This window comes from Phocoena phocoena, chromosome 7, assembly GCF_963924675.1.
Source record: "Phocoena phocoena chromosome 7, mPhoPho1.1, whole genome shotgun sequence".
Lineage (NCBI taxonomy): Eukaryota > Metazoa > Chordata > Mammalia > Artiodactyla > Phocoenidae > Phocoena > Phocoena phocoena.
The window spans coordinates 76276460-76295829 of record NC_089225.1 but is presented as its reverse complement, the minus strand read 5'-3'; the positions used below and the strand labels follow the sequence as shown (position 1 = coordinate 76295829).

At 38.7% G+C, this 19370-nt stretch overlaps 1 protein-coding gene across 1 annotated transcript in view; it reads left to right on the top strand.

Moving 5' to 3' along the window:
* HECW2 (HECT, C2 and WW domain containing E3 ubiquitin protein ligase 2) overlaps positions 1-13717 on the top strand; it is a 244591-nt gene extending 230874 nt beyond the window's left edge. Inside the window, exon 28 of the mRNA XM_065880275.1 lies at positions 13547-13717. Within this exon, the coding sequence (XP_065736347.1) occupies positions 13547-13658 (112 nt within the window). The 3' untranslated portion in view covers positions 13659-13717. The remainder of the gene's footprint in view (positions 1-13546) is intronic.
* Positions 13718-19370: the final 5653 nt, after the last annotated feature.

Sequence of the window (19370 nt, the reverse complement as noted above, 5' to 3'; positions counted from 1 at the left end):
ATTGTTCTGAGCCTCTGTTTCCTCATCTACCTTGTAGGTTAGTAATTCTGAAGATTAAAGGAAATCGTTCATATAAAACATTTACTACTGACCCTTGCCCTGAGTAAGCATCCAGTCGATGGTGGCTGCCATTATGATTTCTGTCACCATTGTCTGTAATATATGTCAGACTGTAGCATATTGGAAAGAGCACAGGGTTGGCAGTTAGACCCCCTGGGTTCTTGCCCACCTCTGCCACCAGCTAACTCTGGGACCTAGAAGATCACTTGATCTCTGGGCCTCCATTTCTCCATCTTTAAATGGCCAGGGAAGGGGTGGTATATTAGGTTTAGTGGAGCAATAAGTAGCACCAACAGGTTGCTGAAGAATCTTGGGGGTCGGGCCCTATTCACTTGTCTGCTTCCGCCTGGAGCTCCAGGAAGTTCGTGTGCTGAGTCATCATAAATGGTGGGTTTCTTCACATTGTTGCATACATACGGTTGAGCAACAGGCGTTGTTGTTTCTTCCTTTCTGCATTATGACCTAAGGCTCTAGGTTCTAGATTCCTAGCTCTACCTAGATTATAAAATAGCCATACATAAAGATGATATGAGGCACATTAGGCGAGCAGACCATTTTCATACCTTGTCTCTGACAAGCCCTGACTTTTTAGGTCCAGCAGGAAGAAAGAGCTACTTGGCTATTCTAATTCACAGTTCATCAATTTCTAGAGCCTTGTTAGGAGGCATGAATGCAGACCTAAGCCCTGTGATACACTAGCAATGTGATCCTAAGAGCCTAGATCCACCTCTGAAGAGTAGGAATAACGATGCCATGCTCAAAGAGTATTTGCGACAAGTGAGTGAGATAATGTGTATGAAAGTTCTTAGGGACAGTATGTTCTCTTTGTTCTTTTAAACCTTTTATTGTGAACCTTCTGTGAGCCACCATACTGCTGAAACTATTAAAATGTGCTCCACAAAAAAAGTACATTTGGAGGAAAAACACAAAAGGAGAACTTCAATGCGTGACCATATAATTTTATCAGAAGTGATTTCTTTTTGTTTGTTTGTTTGGGTTTTTTTGGTTGTTGTTTGGGTTTTTTTTCTTTTGCGGTACACTGGCCTCCCACTGCTGTGGCCTCTCCCGCTGCAGAGCACAGGCTCCGGATGCGCAGGCTCAGCGTCCGTGGCTCACGGGCCCAGCCGCTCCGCGGCATGTGGGATCCTCCCAGACTGGGGCACGAACCCGCGTCCCCTGCAATGGCAGGCGGACTCTCAACCACTGCGCCACCAGGGAAGCCCAGAAGTGATTTCTTTACTGATAACGTTGTCATCACCCTTTATGAAATGTGGGGTGTTACTTAAGTGTGAAAAAGATCTGTAAGATTGGCTGTGGTCTAAAAAGATGGTTTTATATGACTGAGTCCATTTTTTCCCACCGTCAGAACAGATACACTGAAGCCATCTTTCCGGCTAGGTTTGAGTTGCAGAGCTAAAGGACTGGTCTGTCTCAAGCTGGTCAACCCCAATGTATTTCTTTTTTCTTATTAGCGAGATGATGTTTAACATTTAAAATGTGACATTTGTACACACTGGAGACAAAATGGTTGAATGTTGTTCTTACTTAAAAAGTGTATTCCCTAAGAGGTCTGGCATCATCTCGTGTCAGGCATGGGAGGCTGTACCCTGGAGACTTGCAAGTGGCTATAAAGGATGAGGGCAGGTAGTACCCGCAGAAGGGAGGGCATCTTAGTCTTTCTAGAAACGGATGATTGAAGGCCTTTAAACCTTTCAAGAAAGCAAATGTGAGTCTCATTCTTTTCTCAGATTTCCTAGTCCCACACTGCGGTAGCAGTGAATAGCACTACTCACAGTGTGGGCCAAGAAGTGTATTAAAGTATATAGGGTTTTCTCTGAAGCCAGTACAAGTTGAATCCGTGGCTCTTTTTTTTCTGTCTTGTGGTAATAAAGTAACTGGAGACCAGATGATAAATAATGATGGAGGCAGACGGGTGTCTCTGTGGAGGCTTCTAGCCTGAACACATATCTGTACTTCCTCTGCTTCATGGTTGGTAGTTAGCTGTATATTTTGCATTTCTGTAGATTTCCGGTCCCTTGTGCTCTGATGGACTTAGGAGACTGTAAATTCACTTTACTCCAGTTGCTCTTAAACATTCCGAAAAACAGGCTGCTAACATGGCAGCAGGAAAATGCAGGTCAAATCCTCTCTCCAAGGGTGGTATAGACTTTATGTGTTCATCTCAGAGGTTCTTGCCAAGTAGGATGATGGGACAGAGGAGTTGGAGAGCCGCAGTTGTGATGCGGGAGTGTTGGTTTTGCCAAAGGGAGGAAACATTCATTTTTGACAATGGCTGCATCTGGAGATTATTACAAATGAAATGCTGACCCAAATTAAAAAATAAGAAGCAAGAGTTAATTATGAAATGTTTCAGGGAGACAGCTTTTCCAGTGGAATAGAATTTAAAAAGATAAAGCTATTTTTTAAAGATGAGACATTTTTCATTAAAAATTGTTTTAATTAAAGTACAGTAGATATACAATAGTATATGTTACAGGTGTACAATATAGTATTCACAATTTTTAAAAGTTACACTCAATTTATAGTTGTTATAAAATGTTGGCTATTTCCCAGTGTTGTACAATATATCCTTGTAGCTTCTCTTATACATAATAGTTTGTACCTCTCACTCCCCTACACCTATATTGCTAGACATTATTTTCATTTTTAAAACTCTGCTTTTTATTCTTATGTAAAGAAAATATTTCACAAAAATGCCAAGAAGTTTAAATTTTTTAATATTTGTGTATATAATACATATAATACAATAATATATGTGTGTATATAATAAAAATATACATGTATACATATATATATATATAAAGTCCACTACTGAGATAATCTCTAAACATGCCTCCACTCATTTCTACAAACATAACACACACAAGACACACATTTAAAAACAAAAATACAATCATAGCGCCTATACTGTTTATGACCTGCTTTTTGTTTATCACATATCACTAATCATGAATAACTTTCCATGTCATTAAATACTACTTTACAATGTTATCAATAATTCAGCTTTTCCTCCTCTAGTACAGAGAGCATTGTCTACTGGAGCTATCAGCTTGGAAATTGGAAAGTAACTGAGGAGCTGGTGTCACTTTCTTTAATTAAAACAAAATCCAGAACAAGCGATGGACACTGGGAGGATCGCTTGGTGACACCACCACTTTTCCGTATTGTGCCTGCCTTGGGACGTCCCCCCTTGGTCTCCCAGTTCCCCACCACCTGCTGGTCCCACGGCAGTCTGCTCCGTCATTTAATCTCTGATACAAGGCCCTCTTCCACCCTTTCCCTTTCTTTCCACTTACTCAATTTATACTGTCTTATAATAATATTTTAAGGTTTTACTGTATTCTGTCATTGGATCAGCACATGCTAATGAAAATACACCAGTGATGACTAGGAATATTACCTTATTAAAAATCCTTAAACATGCTGTACCTTTTGGATTGGTCTTTACTTTGGGAAGTGGGTAAGATGATCGTAAAACATACTTTGCCTGAAGAAGGACTCCGGTAATGAATGTAAAATACTACTGAAATAATTTGTAATTACTGAATGGAATGAAAGTAGTTTGCATTGCTGCTGCCAACAGAATAGAGTCGTCCAAGTCACAACAACTGTAAATCATAAAGTGTGTGTTTGTGAGTGACAGACATTACAGCTGTTAAGGAATGGTTATCCCCTTCTCTTTGGCTTCAAGACCAAAACCTAGTTTGGGCTCATCTCCTTCCACCACCCTAGTCCACTACACCAGCCCCTCTCGCCTGGGGCTACTGCCGCAGCCTGCTGGCTACACACCTGCTTCTGTTCGTACATCCTGTAGTTCATTCTGTGGTCAGCAACCAGAGTGAGCTTATGAAATCTCCGGATCACCTCCCTCCCCTGCTCATCCCCTCCAGTGCCTTAGAGTAAAATCCATACTCCTTGCCAAGGACTACCAGGTGGGTGGCCTGCTCTGGCCTACGCTTCTAACCTCTACACGTACACTCTCCCCCCGCCAGCTACAGCCACCAGCCTCCTTCTTGAGGAAATGTGCCAAACTTAACTCTGCCTCAAGACTCTGGAAATTGCTGCCCAAACTCTTTTCTGCTGGTTCTGCACGTGGCTGGCTTTCTCATCCCTAAGGACTCAGCTCAGTGCTCAGAAAGGCCCTCCAGGCTTCTGCCGCCAGTGTACCTGCCACTCTGTCATACCTTAATTCCTTTATAGGACTTATTTCGGTTCAGTCATTGTGTTTAGTTATTGGTTTACTTGTTGACTGTCTATCTCCCCCTCTAGGATCTAACCCCGTGAGAACAAGGACCTTGTTTGAATTGAATGTGGTTTTGCCCCTTGTGCTGAGTCGTAATGCATAATTGGTACTCAATATTTTTAGTGACTTCTTAAACTTCAGGTCTGACTCTGGACCACTCCAGACAAGATATGCCAAAATCGCTTCTGTTATCTTTATGCCCTCATCTGAACAATAGGGATTGGTACTAATAATTACATTACAAAGTTGTTTTGAAGATTAAGTGAGATAACATATACAAAGTGCTTAAAATGATGCCTGACACATTATTCAATAAGTTCAGCTATTTTGACTATTGGCCCTAATCCCTAGCCTTCAGAGCTGGCATGGCATTTTACAGTCTTTAGGTGTTCAAGAAATGTGCTGCATCCACCCAGGATATTTATATTTTGTTTGGGCTTCTAAGAGTTCTCATTCTGGAACTGTTCCTTACTGGGTTTTCTTCTATTGGGTTTAAATTCTTACATTTGAAAAGTATGTACTTTTCATCTATTCCCGGGGGCATCCACAGGTGAGAAGTGACCTGATTACCAGGCATAGTTTGAAGACTTTCTTCTGTTAATTATCCCCCATGCAGGAATTCCCACTGTGGGAACATTCCACATTGTATTTATAGATCCGGATGCCTTTTAACCAAGACAACCTAATGAGACTTTAGAATAAGATATTAATTAGTTAGTAAATCTAATTCCTCCAACAAACCTTTAGATACTCATTATGCATTTATTATATGCAAAACTTTATGGGAGACATAAATTGATCTCTGTCCATATGGACTTTAAAACACAGAGAAGGAAGTAGTAGATATTTAAATGAATAGATAACCAGCATCACTGCCACCAAATGGTATATGACACATGAGTAGTGGGCGTAGTAAGTGCCATAGAATTCCTTTCCATTGATTCACATTTATTGAACATCTGGTGAGGGTCGGGGTTGTGCTGTGCCACCATGGGTTACCCAGATATTTGTGAACTAGTCTTAGTGAGAATTCCTGCCCTAAATCTCATGGTCTAAGAAAGTATTAATTGGGATCATAAAGAAATTATGAATATTTTTTAAAAATCATAACAAAAGTTATACCTTTATTTGTGTTAATAAATCTATCTAGGCTAACAAAACAATCACTGAATTACGTCCATTGAATTTATCACTCCGTGTGATTGGTAACTTTGTATTTCTCATGTTGATTACAAGCTCCGAATTCATCATCTACCATGCCCATTACCTCTGTTCCCTGGTGTGTTTAATGGCACCTGTGCCATATCAAGCTCCACGCCCAGTCACTAGCTCCCTTTAATGCATGGAATAAATCGGAAAGGTCTCTGCATGAGCACACCTCGCTTCCTGATGTGACCCTACCTCCCTCTCTGGCTTCACGTCCAGCCTTGGCTCCTATCGCTCAAGCACTTGTAGTTCTCAGGTTTCCCGATGATGCAATGCTTCCTCACACTTCCAGGCAGTCTACTGGGAACGTCCTTCTTGTTGCTGATCCATACAAACCCTACACACCTATAAATCCTTCAAGGCTTGGCACAGATAGTGTCCTCTATAAAGCCTTTCCTGACTCTGCAGAGCAGACTTGTAACTCATTGTGTGCAGGGCCACTGAGAGCCCATATGAATTTTTTGGACTAGACAAAGGTTTCTTACAGTTTTCTGGAGAAATGCAGCCCTGAGCTAGGGATTATGGGTTGGTGAGCAGAGCCAAAGGTAGGCTGGATTACAGTGCCTACTGGCCCCAGCCAGTTCCCCTAGTACAGAGCACAGACTGCATAACCTTTAGTGGGTCCCATTTGCCTGCATATTTTGCTGTCAGAGTGCAAACTTCTTGTGGGCAGAGAGCAGGCTATTCATCCTCATCTACCAGGGCACAGCTCAATGTCTGGCATGCAGTGTGACCTCAGTACGTATTTGTTCAATGAATGAAGGAATAAATGAAATGTAAGTTGAAAAATTAACTTTTGTTCATCAGGGCACTTTGTATAGGAATGACAAGCTTTCAAAATATGGGGTCTTCAATGGAGGACATAATAAAAGAGGGTCTGCAGGTGAAAGTGCTTGGGTGCTACCTGAACACTCAGTGGGCCCTGAATTGGGGCCCTGAGAGCCCAAAGAGAGTCCCTCTTTGCCTACCTCATAGCCCAGCTCCAGGCCAACTGTGCTCCTCCCTCCAGCCTTGCCTGCCGACAGAACTGCGGGAGCACCTGATTCCCCTGTAGGGAAGCCTATAGGCCCTGTCTCAGATGAGGAAAATTTGGACTTGACAGGTAAACTCGGTCAGGAATGCTCACATTTCCAAAGAAATCATGACATTAAAAAGTGATAAGCTCTAGTATCCCTTAGGAATTTTCCAGAATGCTTTTAAGTATTTTTTTTAACATCTTTATTGGAGTATAATTGCTTTACAATGGTGTGTTAGCTTCTGCTTTATAACAAAGTGAATCAGCTATACATATACATATATAAGTATTTGGTTTTGACTGATTAATTACTTAATGAAAAGGTGGGAATAGGAGTAAGGAAACAAATTAGGATTAGGCACCACTGCCAATCAAAAAGAAAGAGATAAAACACATTATAAATGATAATGCAAATTTAAAAAATTTATTCGATTTACATACATTTTATTTCTCGGGCTATAGCTACCAGATAAAATGAGGCCCATGCTTTTCACCTCTCACTCTCTCTCTCTCTCTCTTTAAAATCCTGATTGTAATTTCTTCTTCGCCTCATATTTTGAGTCCTTACAAGCTACCAAAAATCACTCTGGGGAAATGGAGAATAAATTAATAAATACATACACACAGAAATACATTAATTCGTTAATTGATTGATGAAGCTTTAGATGTAATTGTGATTCTTTGGGCTCATTGGGTTTGGATAATTGACTTGTCTATCTATAGGAAAGAAAAGAAGGTTGAGCATGTGACCTTCTGGTTAACATTTAAAGAATCCAGAAGGCACCAAGAGATCTATTAAGTCAGACCAGATGTCTGGAGGGCTTTTAAATCTTCTTTATATTGATGCCAGCATGATTTCCCAAAGACCAGTTCAGACCTGCCCTCCTTGAGTGTTTCTGGCTGCATAGATGAAAATGAGGTAAACTCATTATAGCCATAGTGTGGCTGGCTTTGAAAGATTTGAAAAATGTTCTTTTATTGAGACTGAATAACTGGATGTGCTTTTGCTGCCAATGTCAACATAGTCCAAGGGCCCTTCTGTTATTTTCTGCTAAGTTTTCTTAGGACATGGAATGGGGCGGGAGAGGGGGTGTGAAAAGCCTCAGAGGATTGTCTTTTGTTTTGCTTTTTTTTTTTTCCCTGTTCTTGGCTCATACAGCAAGTTGATGGTAAATATTGGGCAATTTATTTAACCACACTATTCCTCAATTTCCTTATTAGCAATGCTGTCTTGCTTATAAGGAGTTTTGAAATTTTTGCAAGCACACAAAACACTGGTACAAATAGCCAATGTAGTGTGATGAATTGGGAGATTGGGATTGACATATATACACTAATATGTATGAAATGGATAACGAATAAGAACCTGCTGTATAAAAAAATAAATAAAATTCAAAAATTCAAAAAAAAGAAACAAATAGCCAATGTAGATATCTTATTTCTAATCCAACTGATGTCTCTCCGCTAGTGGAGCCTACCTGCATCAGGACCCATTTGGGGTGATACTTAAAATGCAGATCCCTAGGCCCACCCCAAACCTTCTAAAGTAGAATCTCGGGGTACACCCAAAAATCTCCATTGTAAACAAGCTTCTTGGGTGATTCTGATGAATTTCACCATACCTCTCTGAGTATCTCTGCTTTCTGGTGAGCATGAGATAGAACTAGATGATTTGAGCACCTAAAAATCCCCTGGTATCTCTCAGAGTTTTCTGGACTGACCCAATCTGGACCATTTTCCCTAGAGTGCCCGTATATTTTGATTGAGTCATTCAGTTAAAAAATATCTGAAGCTTTATTTTGCTAATTCCTATCGTCAAAATGTATGTAATCTGGTAGGATGCTGAGGACTAGCAGTTAAAAGTCAGGGGTGGGATGAAGTTAACAGTCAGGCTTCCAAAAGTGAAAGAGGATTAGTCTCCCTGCTTTCTGTTTAATGTTTGACTTCCCCTAGGAACCCAAGGTTGCAGTCCTATTCCTGATTTGACCTTGGGAGAACCATTTAATCTTTCTGCACAGTTTCCCCTTCAACAATGCATACTTTCTCCATCTTCATGACACATTTTCCAGGGGAGCTGTTCAGTTTATTCAGAAGGAAAGTTCTGTTATGGTAACCGTCTATTATGCAACCAGATGTAATTTAGGAAGCAGTGATAGCCTTAGGCTATGGATCAGTGATGGTGATTATGTCTTATGACTGAAGAGGATCAAAAAAGTTGTCCAGGGCTTCCCTGGTGGCGCAGTGGTTGAGAGTCCACCTGCCGATGCAGGGGACACGGGTTCGTGCCCTGGTCCGGGAAGATCCCACATGCTGCAGAGCGGCTGGGCCCGTGCGCCATAGCCGCTGAGCCTGCACGTCTGGAGCTTGTGCTCCGCAACGGGAGAGGCCACAACAGTGAGAGGCCCGCGTACCGCAAAAAAAAAAAACAAAAAAGTTGTCCAGTCCTTCTTTTTGTGTTGAGAACTGAAACTATCGAAGAAAGAGTACCCAGGCTTATGGATTTCATGGGTGAGTTACTGAACAGCAGAGACATGCAGAGTTCCTCTTTCTTTACTCAGAAACCTGGGAGAATGAAAGGACTGCTGTTGACTCCCAACTTGGCCCCACTGCCTGCCCTTGATAGGGATGATGCTACTATATCACACTTACTACCTTTTCTTAGATTGTTGTACTACATTGAGACCTGTAGTGATTTTCCAGTGCTGCATAACAAATTACCACAAATCTAGCAGCTTAAAACAACACACAATTACTATGTCTGTTTCTGTGAATCAGGAGTCGAGGCACAACTTAGCCAGGGCTTCTGCTCAGCATCTCATACGGCTGAAATCAAGATATCAGGTGGACTGCATTCTCATCTGGAGGCTCAACTAGGGAAGGACCTGCGTCCAAACTCCCTTCGGTTGTTGGTAGAATTCATTGCCTGCAGCTATAGAATTCATGGCAGCCTACTTCTTCAAGTCTAGCAACAGTGAGAGTCTCTGATCTCTAGATGCTCTTCTAAAAGTCTCACCTAATTAGGTCAGGTCCATTCAGGATCATCACGCTTTTGATTAACTTAAAATCAACTGATTAGAGACTTTAATTGCATCTGCAGCATACCTTCACCTTTGCCATATTCCATTGGTTACAAATTACAGGTCCCCAGTCACACTCAAATGATGGGGATTATACAAAGGTATATAGGTCATGGCAGATCATCTTAGAACTCTGCCTACCATAAGACCCCAGTGAATTAAAATTCATCATTCAGTTCAAGTATGCGTAAGAAGTCAATTGGGGGATTCAAACATTACTATTTATGAATTCTCATTCTCATGTATGCGGCCATTTTGTTAATTCTTGACTAGGTAAAATTAACCTTCAGTTAAGGGAAGGTATTTGGTTATCAAGAGGGAAGGAACAGGCTTAACTACCATGTGATAGATATACTACACCTACAGTCCTGTCCTGTCCTAAGCAAATAAAACATTAATTATGGATTATTGCTTACCTAGATAAAGAGTTTGCTTGAATTATTTTACTTCCTAGTTTACCCAGTATGATTCAGTTCACAAAAATGAATTCACACATATCTATTCAAGATTACAACTGTATAAAATGAGTTACTCTTTTAAGAGTTGTCCCGAAAGTTGATCTGCCACACTCTTTCATATACCAGCACTACCAAAAGAAAAAAATAGGCAATGAAAACCTTCTATTAGGTGTAAACATTAGCGATCATCTTTTCAACATTTCTTATCACAGCAACATGCTGAAGAAAGACAATGTATCAAAAATGGGTAACAAGTAACCAGATTAATATTGCTCTGTAAATAAAATGCATAACTAAGTAAAAAGGTGAACAGGCTGGAAGAGATTAGCTAGAGATAAACAAGAATTAGTCTCTTTATTTTGTAGTATTTCTTACAAATCAATAAGAAATCCTGAAGTTTTAAATAAGTTGACTTCACGCTCATTAGGATGGCTATTATCCAAAAAAAAAAACCCACAAAATAACAAGTGTCAGTGAGGATGTAGGAAAATTGGAACCCATGTTCATAACAGCACTTTTTTACAATAGTCAAAAGATGGAAACAACCCAAGTGTCCATCAGTGGATGAATGGATTAACAAAATGTAGTATATACAAACAATAGAATATTATTCAGCTTTAAAAAGAAGGGAAATTCTGACCCATGCTACAAAGTGGGCCTGGAAAATGCTAAGTGAAATAAGCCAGTCACAAAGGACGAATACTGTATGATGCCACTCTCATGAGGTCCTTAGAGTAGTCAAATTCATAGAGATGGGAAAAGAATGGTGGTTGCAAGGGCGGGAGAGAATAGGAGTTAGTGTTCACTGGGTACAAAGTTTCAGTTTGGAAAGGAAGAAGTTCTAGAGATGGATGGTGGTGACGGTTGCAGAACAATGTGAATGTACTTAATGCCACAGAGCTGTGTACTTGATGATGGTGAAGATGATACATCCTCTGTGATGGGTATCTTATCACAATAAAAACAATTTTTAAAGAAAAGATAAATGGGCAAAGGGAATGAACGTGTAGATCACAAAGGAGATGAACGTGTAGATCACAAAATGGGAAATGTTACAAACAAGCTGACTTGGGGAGAGATTCTCAGCCTTGTTGGTAACCAAAGAAATGAAAATGTTTCAATTTCATCTAAAAGAAGTACCATCTTTAGTCTAATGGGACAATGAATGTTACGTTCCATCTGACACACAAAGTCTGGATGATAATTACATTCAAAACATACTTCTCTTCTTCCTCCCCTTTCCGTATGACAGATTTAAGTCTTCAGTTAATATTTTTACACCAATGTTTTATACAAGATAGATATTTAAACCATTCCTAAGACTCTCAGTATGCTAGTTCAGTTTTTTAAAAAGTAAAACATTGTTCTTGAGACCCAAGTTGAGGCTCTGGTGTAAGGAAGGTGTAATATGGATTATGTTAAATGCAATTCTGAAGTGGTTTATTATATCAAAGAAAGTGTTTGCTTGCAAAGACTGATTAGGTGATTTTCCCCCAATATATTCTAGAGTTTGTAATAACAAGAGTTGTAAACTCTGAGCCAGTTCTATCTCTGTGTCCTAAAACCGGTACAGACAGTCTCAGACTTACGAGGGTTTGACTTAAAATTTTTCGACTTTACAGTGGTGTGAAAGTGATACACTTTCAGTAGAAATCATATTTCCAGTTTTGAATCCTGATCTTTTCCCAGGGTAGCAATATTCAGTGCCACACTCTCTCATGATGCTGGACAGTGTCAGTGAGCCTCAGCTCCCAGTCAGCCACGTGATCACGAGGCTAAAAAAACTATACACATACAACCATTCTGTACCCATACAAACATTCTGTTTTTCACTTTCAGTACAATAGTCAATAAATTACATGAGATGTTCAACTCTTTATTATAAAAGAGACTTTGTGTTTGATGTTGCCCAACTGTAGGCTAATGTAAGTGTTCTGAGCATGTGCAAGGTAGCCTAGGCTAAGCTATGATATTTGGTAGGGTAGGTGTATTAAATGCATTTTTGACTTATATTTTCAATTTACGAGGGGTTTACCAAGATGTAACCCCATTGTAAGTTGAGGAAGATCTTCATTCTTCTAATATAACAGAGCCCCTTCGAGTTACTGTTTCTAATAAGCCATGTGGCCACACACCTGCTTTATCATCTCTTTGTTATCTCATAGTTTCCACGAGTCATCATTATCTTTTGGCAGTTTAATGAACGCAATTGGGGTAAATCTTTTTGATGGTAATGAAATGTAGCTAACAATATATATCTTATTAATTGGTCAAACACTGTGAGCCAGGCATGGTATTAAGCATGTTTCTGTGATTTCATGTAATCCTCATATCCTTCTGAAACAAATGATATGCTTCTGATTTTATAGGTGAGAAAACTGAGTGGCAGATTTTTAATAACTCACTGCAAATTACACAACTCGTTGGCAGAGCTGAAATTCAAACCCAAGTCTATCCAACTGTAGATCTCTGATCTTCCCGTGACACTGTGCTGCATCTAGGAGTATAACTATATTTCATTAGTCTTAAAGTAATTTATAAGAATAAAAACTTAAACGTGACTTTGTAAAAACAGCCTGTTAAAAATCACAGCTCCCAAAATTCCATATTAATTCAGGAGCATTTTTTTAAAGTCAGAGTTGTTTAGCTCCCACAAACAAACTGTTGTACATTCCAAATAAAATGCTTCCTATTTCATGTCAAAAGTGCAGATTTACTTCCTGATAAGATGTACTATTTGGAGACTGTCTATTTTTTATTGTGATTCAGGTGCAAATAACAGGAAAGCATGTTTTTTTCCTATCTTGGCAAAAGGGGAGGTGTTTCTAAAAAGAATGTAATGTAATGATTTAAATGGCCATTATTTTGCATTGTGAATTAGGAGAAAACAGATTATAGCACTGGAGTCAAAGAAGTAACAATGGTCTACTGACTTCGACAGGAAAGTCCAGCCAGGGAATTTCCCAAAACTCTTAAGCCATGAGGCGTGTCTGCAGGTCTTCAGAGACACTCAGTGCTCTTCCCTGACCAACAAAATGAAAAAATGGAAAACCGTAGATTTTTTGAGAGACTTTCAGGCAAATGCCAACTCTGAAAATGAATTACTTGCAAGAGTTTATAGTCATGTCTTTTAGGAAAAAAAAAATCTAACATCAAAAGAGAAACAAAAATTCAAACTTGTCTTTGTAATTCTTAGACAACTAAACAATAGTGATATGTATGTAATATGGATTTTAAACGGTTGTGAAAATGTAAGGAAAATATTTTTTAAAGATCCTATTTCCCTTAAAGAAATTCAATTCTGAATTTTTCAAGTTGAAACGTTTTCAAAGTGTTTCCAAAAGGAATGTGAAAATTGGCAACAAACCCATTTGAATATGAAAGACAAGCACAGGCAGACACACAGAGAAACAATATCGTTTCACTCAAAGTGTTCTGAACTCTGTACTGCTTCTTCTGTTTGCAGAGCTCACACTTGTTTTAACCGTCTGGATCTCCCTCCGTACCCATCCTTCTCCATGCTTTATGAAAAACTCTTGACAGCAGTTGAAGAGACCAGTACCTTTGGACTTGAGTGACCTGGAGGCACAATGCCCCGCTCCGTGTAGACAGGCAATTCCAGAAGCTGCCCTCTAGAAGAATGGCTGAACATTGGAAGTTTCAAGAGTACACTTCCATTAGAGTAAAGCTGAGTGCTGTTATTTTCCAGGAACACGTGTTCTGTCACATTTGGGGACTGGATAGTGGTGATGAGTACTCTTGGAAGGATTTGGGTGAGCTTGATGCGCAGGGAACCACCCAACAATCTTTCAATCAACAGTTCTTGACTGCCAAACTTTTTTCCATTTGTTATGTTCCAAGACGAAGATGAACCTGTACACGATCAGCTCCATGATAACTTTTAGAGACTCAGGAGAATCTTGAAACTTACCTTTGAACATGATTCAAGCCAAACTGGCAGCACTTGGCCCAATCTCCAAATTAGTGCAAGTTAAATAACAGAATAAAAACAAATATATCTCCTGAAAATACATTCATTTAAGCCCTAAGTTATAACAGAATATTCATTTTCTTGCTTATGAGTGCCTGCATGGTGTGCACCATAGGTTTCAGCTTTCATGGGACACAGTGAAAATGAAACCAAGTCAATATGAGGTAACCTTAAAGATTTGCAATAAGGTGGTCTGTGACAATGTATATGCAAAGTGGTATGTGTGTAATTATGGCCGAAGACAAACTGTTATTCAGTGAATTACTAATGACAGATTTTATGCTTTATAATGCATGAAAACAGTTTTAAAATAACTAGCAATTAATCACAGCATATCAGGAAAAAGTACACAGTGAGTTCTGTTTATTTTTTATAAGTTCATTATATTTATGTTCTCTAAGATGTATATAAGAACCTACCTATCATACTGTACATATCATGTGTTCCATTTTTGTGTTCCATGCTTACTAGGGCATCATGCTAATATGTATCCTTTTAAGCACTCTCAAAGGGAACAAAAGGGCCTTTTATATTTATAAAGGTACAAAAAAATTCCCCAAAATATTTTGCACTGAATGTACCAAAGTTGAAGGGACATTACAATATGACTAACAGCAACTCCATCACTTGACAAGTATAATAGAAAATAGCTTCTAAATCAAACTTTCTTCACAGTGCCATGTCTACCACTACAAGGACTGTGCATCTAAGTAATAATTTTTTAAGATTCACTCTATGTGATAGTATGATATGCATTTATTTAAAATGCATTAGACTCTCTTCCATCCATCAAATACTTTTCAGGATGGCATTTAATACATATATTTCGTATTTCCCCCACTGCTTTTTATTTGTACAGCATCATTAAACACTAAGCTCAGTTAGGGAGCCATCAGAAACACCCAAGAGATCAGCTCTCTTTAGTAATAAGAATTCCATTTTCCCTCATCAGTGAAGACATCACAAATTGAAACTCTCAGTACTATATTTCTAAGCCTACATTTTCACTGATGCATAATTTTCTTATCAATATTAAGAAACAATTTTTCTATGATATCTCAGAAACTGCATGACATCACTAAAGTTATTTTTGCTTAGTTTATCAGAGGGTGTTCTTCATTTTTATTGCTTTGGGGTTATTCCACATCCTTGTTTATTTCTTGACTTACGGTCGTAACTAATCGGGTGTTCAATAGAGTGAACTTAAATTGAGGGTAATAAAATCATTGGATTAAACATTTGGTTCGCCAGCCTATGGTATTACAGGCATTGCCCAAATACTTCTTTGAGAACTATATTTATAAGCAACCATGGAATTCCTATTATGAGGTGTTGGCAATCCTACATTTTATGGAGGTCAAATGCATGGTTTTCATAGGTGGTTTGTAAGAACTGATTTCACTGTTGGTTAAGCTACATTTACTATTGGGACCCTCAGGAGGAATACCACTCATGTTGCATTCCTGCTCTAAAGGCAAGTACTGTGGTGTGGAGAAACGTTCTGGGGAAAAGGTTTCAGAAATCTAGAAATAAGAAGGAAAGATTTATCTGTGTACTATAATTGTATCAGAAAGAAAGAGAAAAAAATTTGAACTGGAAATGTTAGTTTGTACTTACTTATCATGAATATAAGTATATATTTAATCTTACAAACTATTTTTACTTGTATTTTTTTCATTATAAGGAAAAATAGTATAACATGCTTTTTTTTTAAAAAAAAAACACACATTTTTGATGGTATATGTTTCAGAGCTGGCATTCTCTAAGCAGCTGATATAGAAGGTTGCATTTCTTTCAAAAATATTTTCATAGACCATGTCAGCTTGCATTTTGGTTTGTGACACTTTGTTACCATATTACACATTATTAGGTAAAAGAGATTTGAAATAAAATATCTCTCTTTAACTATTTTTAGCAAATATACTTCTTTGTTAAGGCATCCAGCTTCTTTCCAAATACCAGTATAATCGTCTAGCTGCTACCATTCTCAGAATTGGGAATTATCCAAGATGGACCTCTCACATCAGAACACCATGATAACTGATCTATTATTATTCATTAGTAAAAGAGTCCAATAATAACTATTTAAAATATTAAATAACATTTCCACAGAATAAATTAGACTTTAATATACTCTACAAATAGAAATATCTGTAAATATTTTCTTCTGGACTATGAACCTAGATAATTTGGCTGTCTGATCTTGTTTTCTTTAAGAAACTCATAAGTGATGCTTATACTATAAAAGACAGTCACGGTACATCAAATATGTATGCAGAGCTTCTGTTAGGTGAGAGAAGAGGCCCACTATTGGCATTCACTCTGTGCCAGCCACTGTGTTTGATGATGGAGCTGCAAGATTCAGAAATCTGCCTCAAGAAGCTCACAGTCTAGTGGAGTAGACACCAAGGTTCAAAGAAAGTATTTTAAATAAAAGTTGGTATGTTCTACAGTCAAGGAATGAGGAGAGAATGGCTTGCTCCATCTGGGGGTTCCAGTGAAGGGTTCATACGTGGGAGATACTGTGGCTAAAAAAAAATCATATAAATGTTCTTTCTGTTGGTAACTAATGGCGTGTAACAGTGTGATGATACTGGTCAAGTGTGGAAGCCCAGTGTGTGTTTACACACAGAGTTTAAAGTGTGCAGGTGGGGAGCTGAACTGTGAAGGACCAACTCAAGGATCTTCAAATTACCCAAAAAATGCCAAAATTAAGTTCAGTAGTTTCCCTTCATCTGCACTACAGTGTACCTTTGGTTTTCAGTGTGAAAAATCCCGATCCTTGAGCCCATCCACCACTGGGGTCAAAACTTTTTTCTTGTGCACAAAATGAATGGATCTTGGTCAAAGAAGTGCGGTCACAATTTTCTACCATATATTGTATTTATAATTAAGTAGAAGTTCTGTAATAAATGAAGGAAAATTTGTTGTACTTGCTTAACAATCAGAAGTTTAAAAAAACCTGCATTCAGATGATTAACAGTAACGGTAGAATATGTTTGAACAGCGCTTTACTGTTGCTAAGCACTTGTAAGTGCTTAGTCTCTCTTGATCTTCACACTCTGTGGGGTAGAAGGTATCAGGTCCCATCTGGGTTGAGGCTGATTTTCACAGGTGGCTTGTGTGATCAATTTTAGTACTTTACAGCTACAGTTCTAGGTTTCATCTCGAGAAATGTGGAGACTAATGTTTCTACCAAGCTATTCCAATTTCAGTGAAGTTTACAAGCTGCTTTGTCTACCCAAACTCTCATTTTTTCAAACACTCTTAAAATGTGACACCTCTGAAAAGTCCATGAAGAAATTAACATACTCATGGAAAACCTTCCCATATTCTTTTTTTTTTTTTTTTTTTTTTTTGCAGTATGCGGGCCTCTCACTGTTGTGGCCTCTCCCGTGGTGGAACACAGGCTCTGGACGCGCAGGCCCAGTGGCCATGGCTCACGGGCCCAGCCGCTCTGCGGCATGTGGGATCTTCCCAGACCGGGGCATGAACCCGTGTCCCCTGCATCGGCAGGCGGACTCCCAACCACTGCGCCACCAGGGAAGCCCCCCATATTCTTAATGTTTCCCTTTTACTACTTGTTATGAGAAATTAAAAACAAACTGCAAAGTTTGATTGCTTTTGGTGGATTTATATAGTATAGTAAGTTCAGTTTTCTCAAATATTATTTGGAAGCAAAGTAATGAAAAAACACTTTAATTAGAAGCCTGGTTTTATTTTTAAATTTTGGACAAGGATGGATCTAGAAAACCCTGATAGCTGCGTTCCAGTGAAGTGGATGAAGGAACTACTGCAGGTTCTCTTTTCCTCTCTGTCCTCCTCACATTCCTCCAACTTTTTTTTTTCTATCTGCACCAATTGTATTTATGACTTGACTACTTCTAAGGCAAACATCTGATAACGAATAGCCTTAAAGTCTTTCTTCCAATTCAACCCAATTCGGAAAATTCCCACCGAGGATGAAATGATGCTATACCATCATTACAAGATACCTATCACCCTGCGTAGAAAAAAACGCAAATAAAGAACATGCTTCATCCTCAAACTGAATCTGACTTTCAGGCCCTTTTGTGCTCTCTTACCTTTTTTCTGATTTAATTGATGAATGAAAACACTCTAAATCTTAGACACCTTCTATAAAATTTGAGTTTAAATTAATGAGAATGTCACTTTCAGATAGATCCTAATTTTGCAAAAACTATTGCCTTTCTAGTTCGATTGTGTTTTCTAGATAGATTTGCTTTTCTAGTATGGAAGCAAAGAAATGTCAGCGACGTCAAGCTTTCTGAATTGTGGCTTAAGGCCAACGACTTGCTGCCCACTAGAAAGATGATAGAAACAAAAATCAGAAAAGAGGAGCCCAGCAGTGGTGCCTCCCTCCCTCCCCGACCCCTGCCAAGAATGTAGTGCTAATTATTGACCAGCCTTCAAGATTCAGGAGTGGTAACTGCATTCCAAGGAGCTGGCACAAAGGATATACGTAATGTGTGTGCACTACCCATATCAGAGCAGTCCACAGGACTGTAGCAGAGGGAAAGTTAAAACCAAGATGGAAGGATCATCTTAGGGCTTGCTGGTGGGTGTAGGAACATATACTTTGGTTTCTGACTTAGAGAAGAAGAATGCCATGCTGCCTAATGAGAGCACTGCTTCGTAATCTACCTGGTGGGAAATACCCTTATTTTATAACTTAAGTAGGTTGATAACATTTTATGTGTTGCAAAACAGAACTTAGCCCCAAAGTATTAAAGCTAACTGTAGCTCAATCAGGAGATTCAACAATTTAGCATTAAATTATGTTGTGGACTATTTTTAATTTAAGAATTATCGTTACTATTACTGAACTTTGTATGGGAAAAATGAGAGAGGGTGTTGTTGCTTGACACATTTATTTTGCCTAATTTGTTTTTTAGCAGACATTCTTTGATGTTACAATCGTTTTTGAGACATTTTTCTTGGTTTCTAATGGTAACTTAAATGTTCACTGTTCATCTAAAAAGCAGAAACCTAAGAATTAGGTTACTGAACTGCAAATGGAGACCTAATAAGTGTTTCCAGTTTTTTGAGAAATTCATCAAGACTGAAATACATTTGCTTAGATTTAATCTGTTAGGTAGTTTATTGGGCTTTCATGATCGAACAGTTCAGCAGAATTGGAAGGGCCTACTTGTACGGTTTCTGGGGAACACAGGAAAATTAAATTTAAATATGTGGTTTTTACATCTAGTGGCCTTGGGCAGGTGATATCTTTCTATCCAATTTTCTTTTAAGATATTACAGCCCTCAGGAGTGTTGA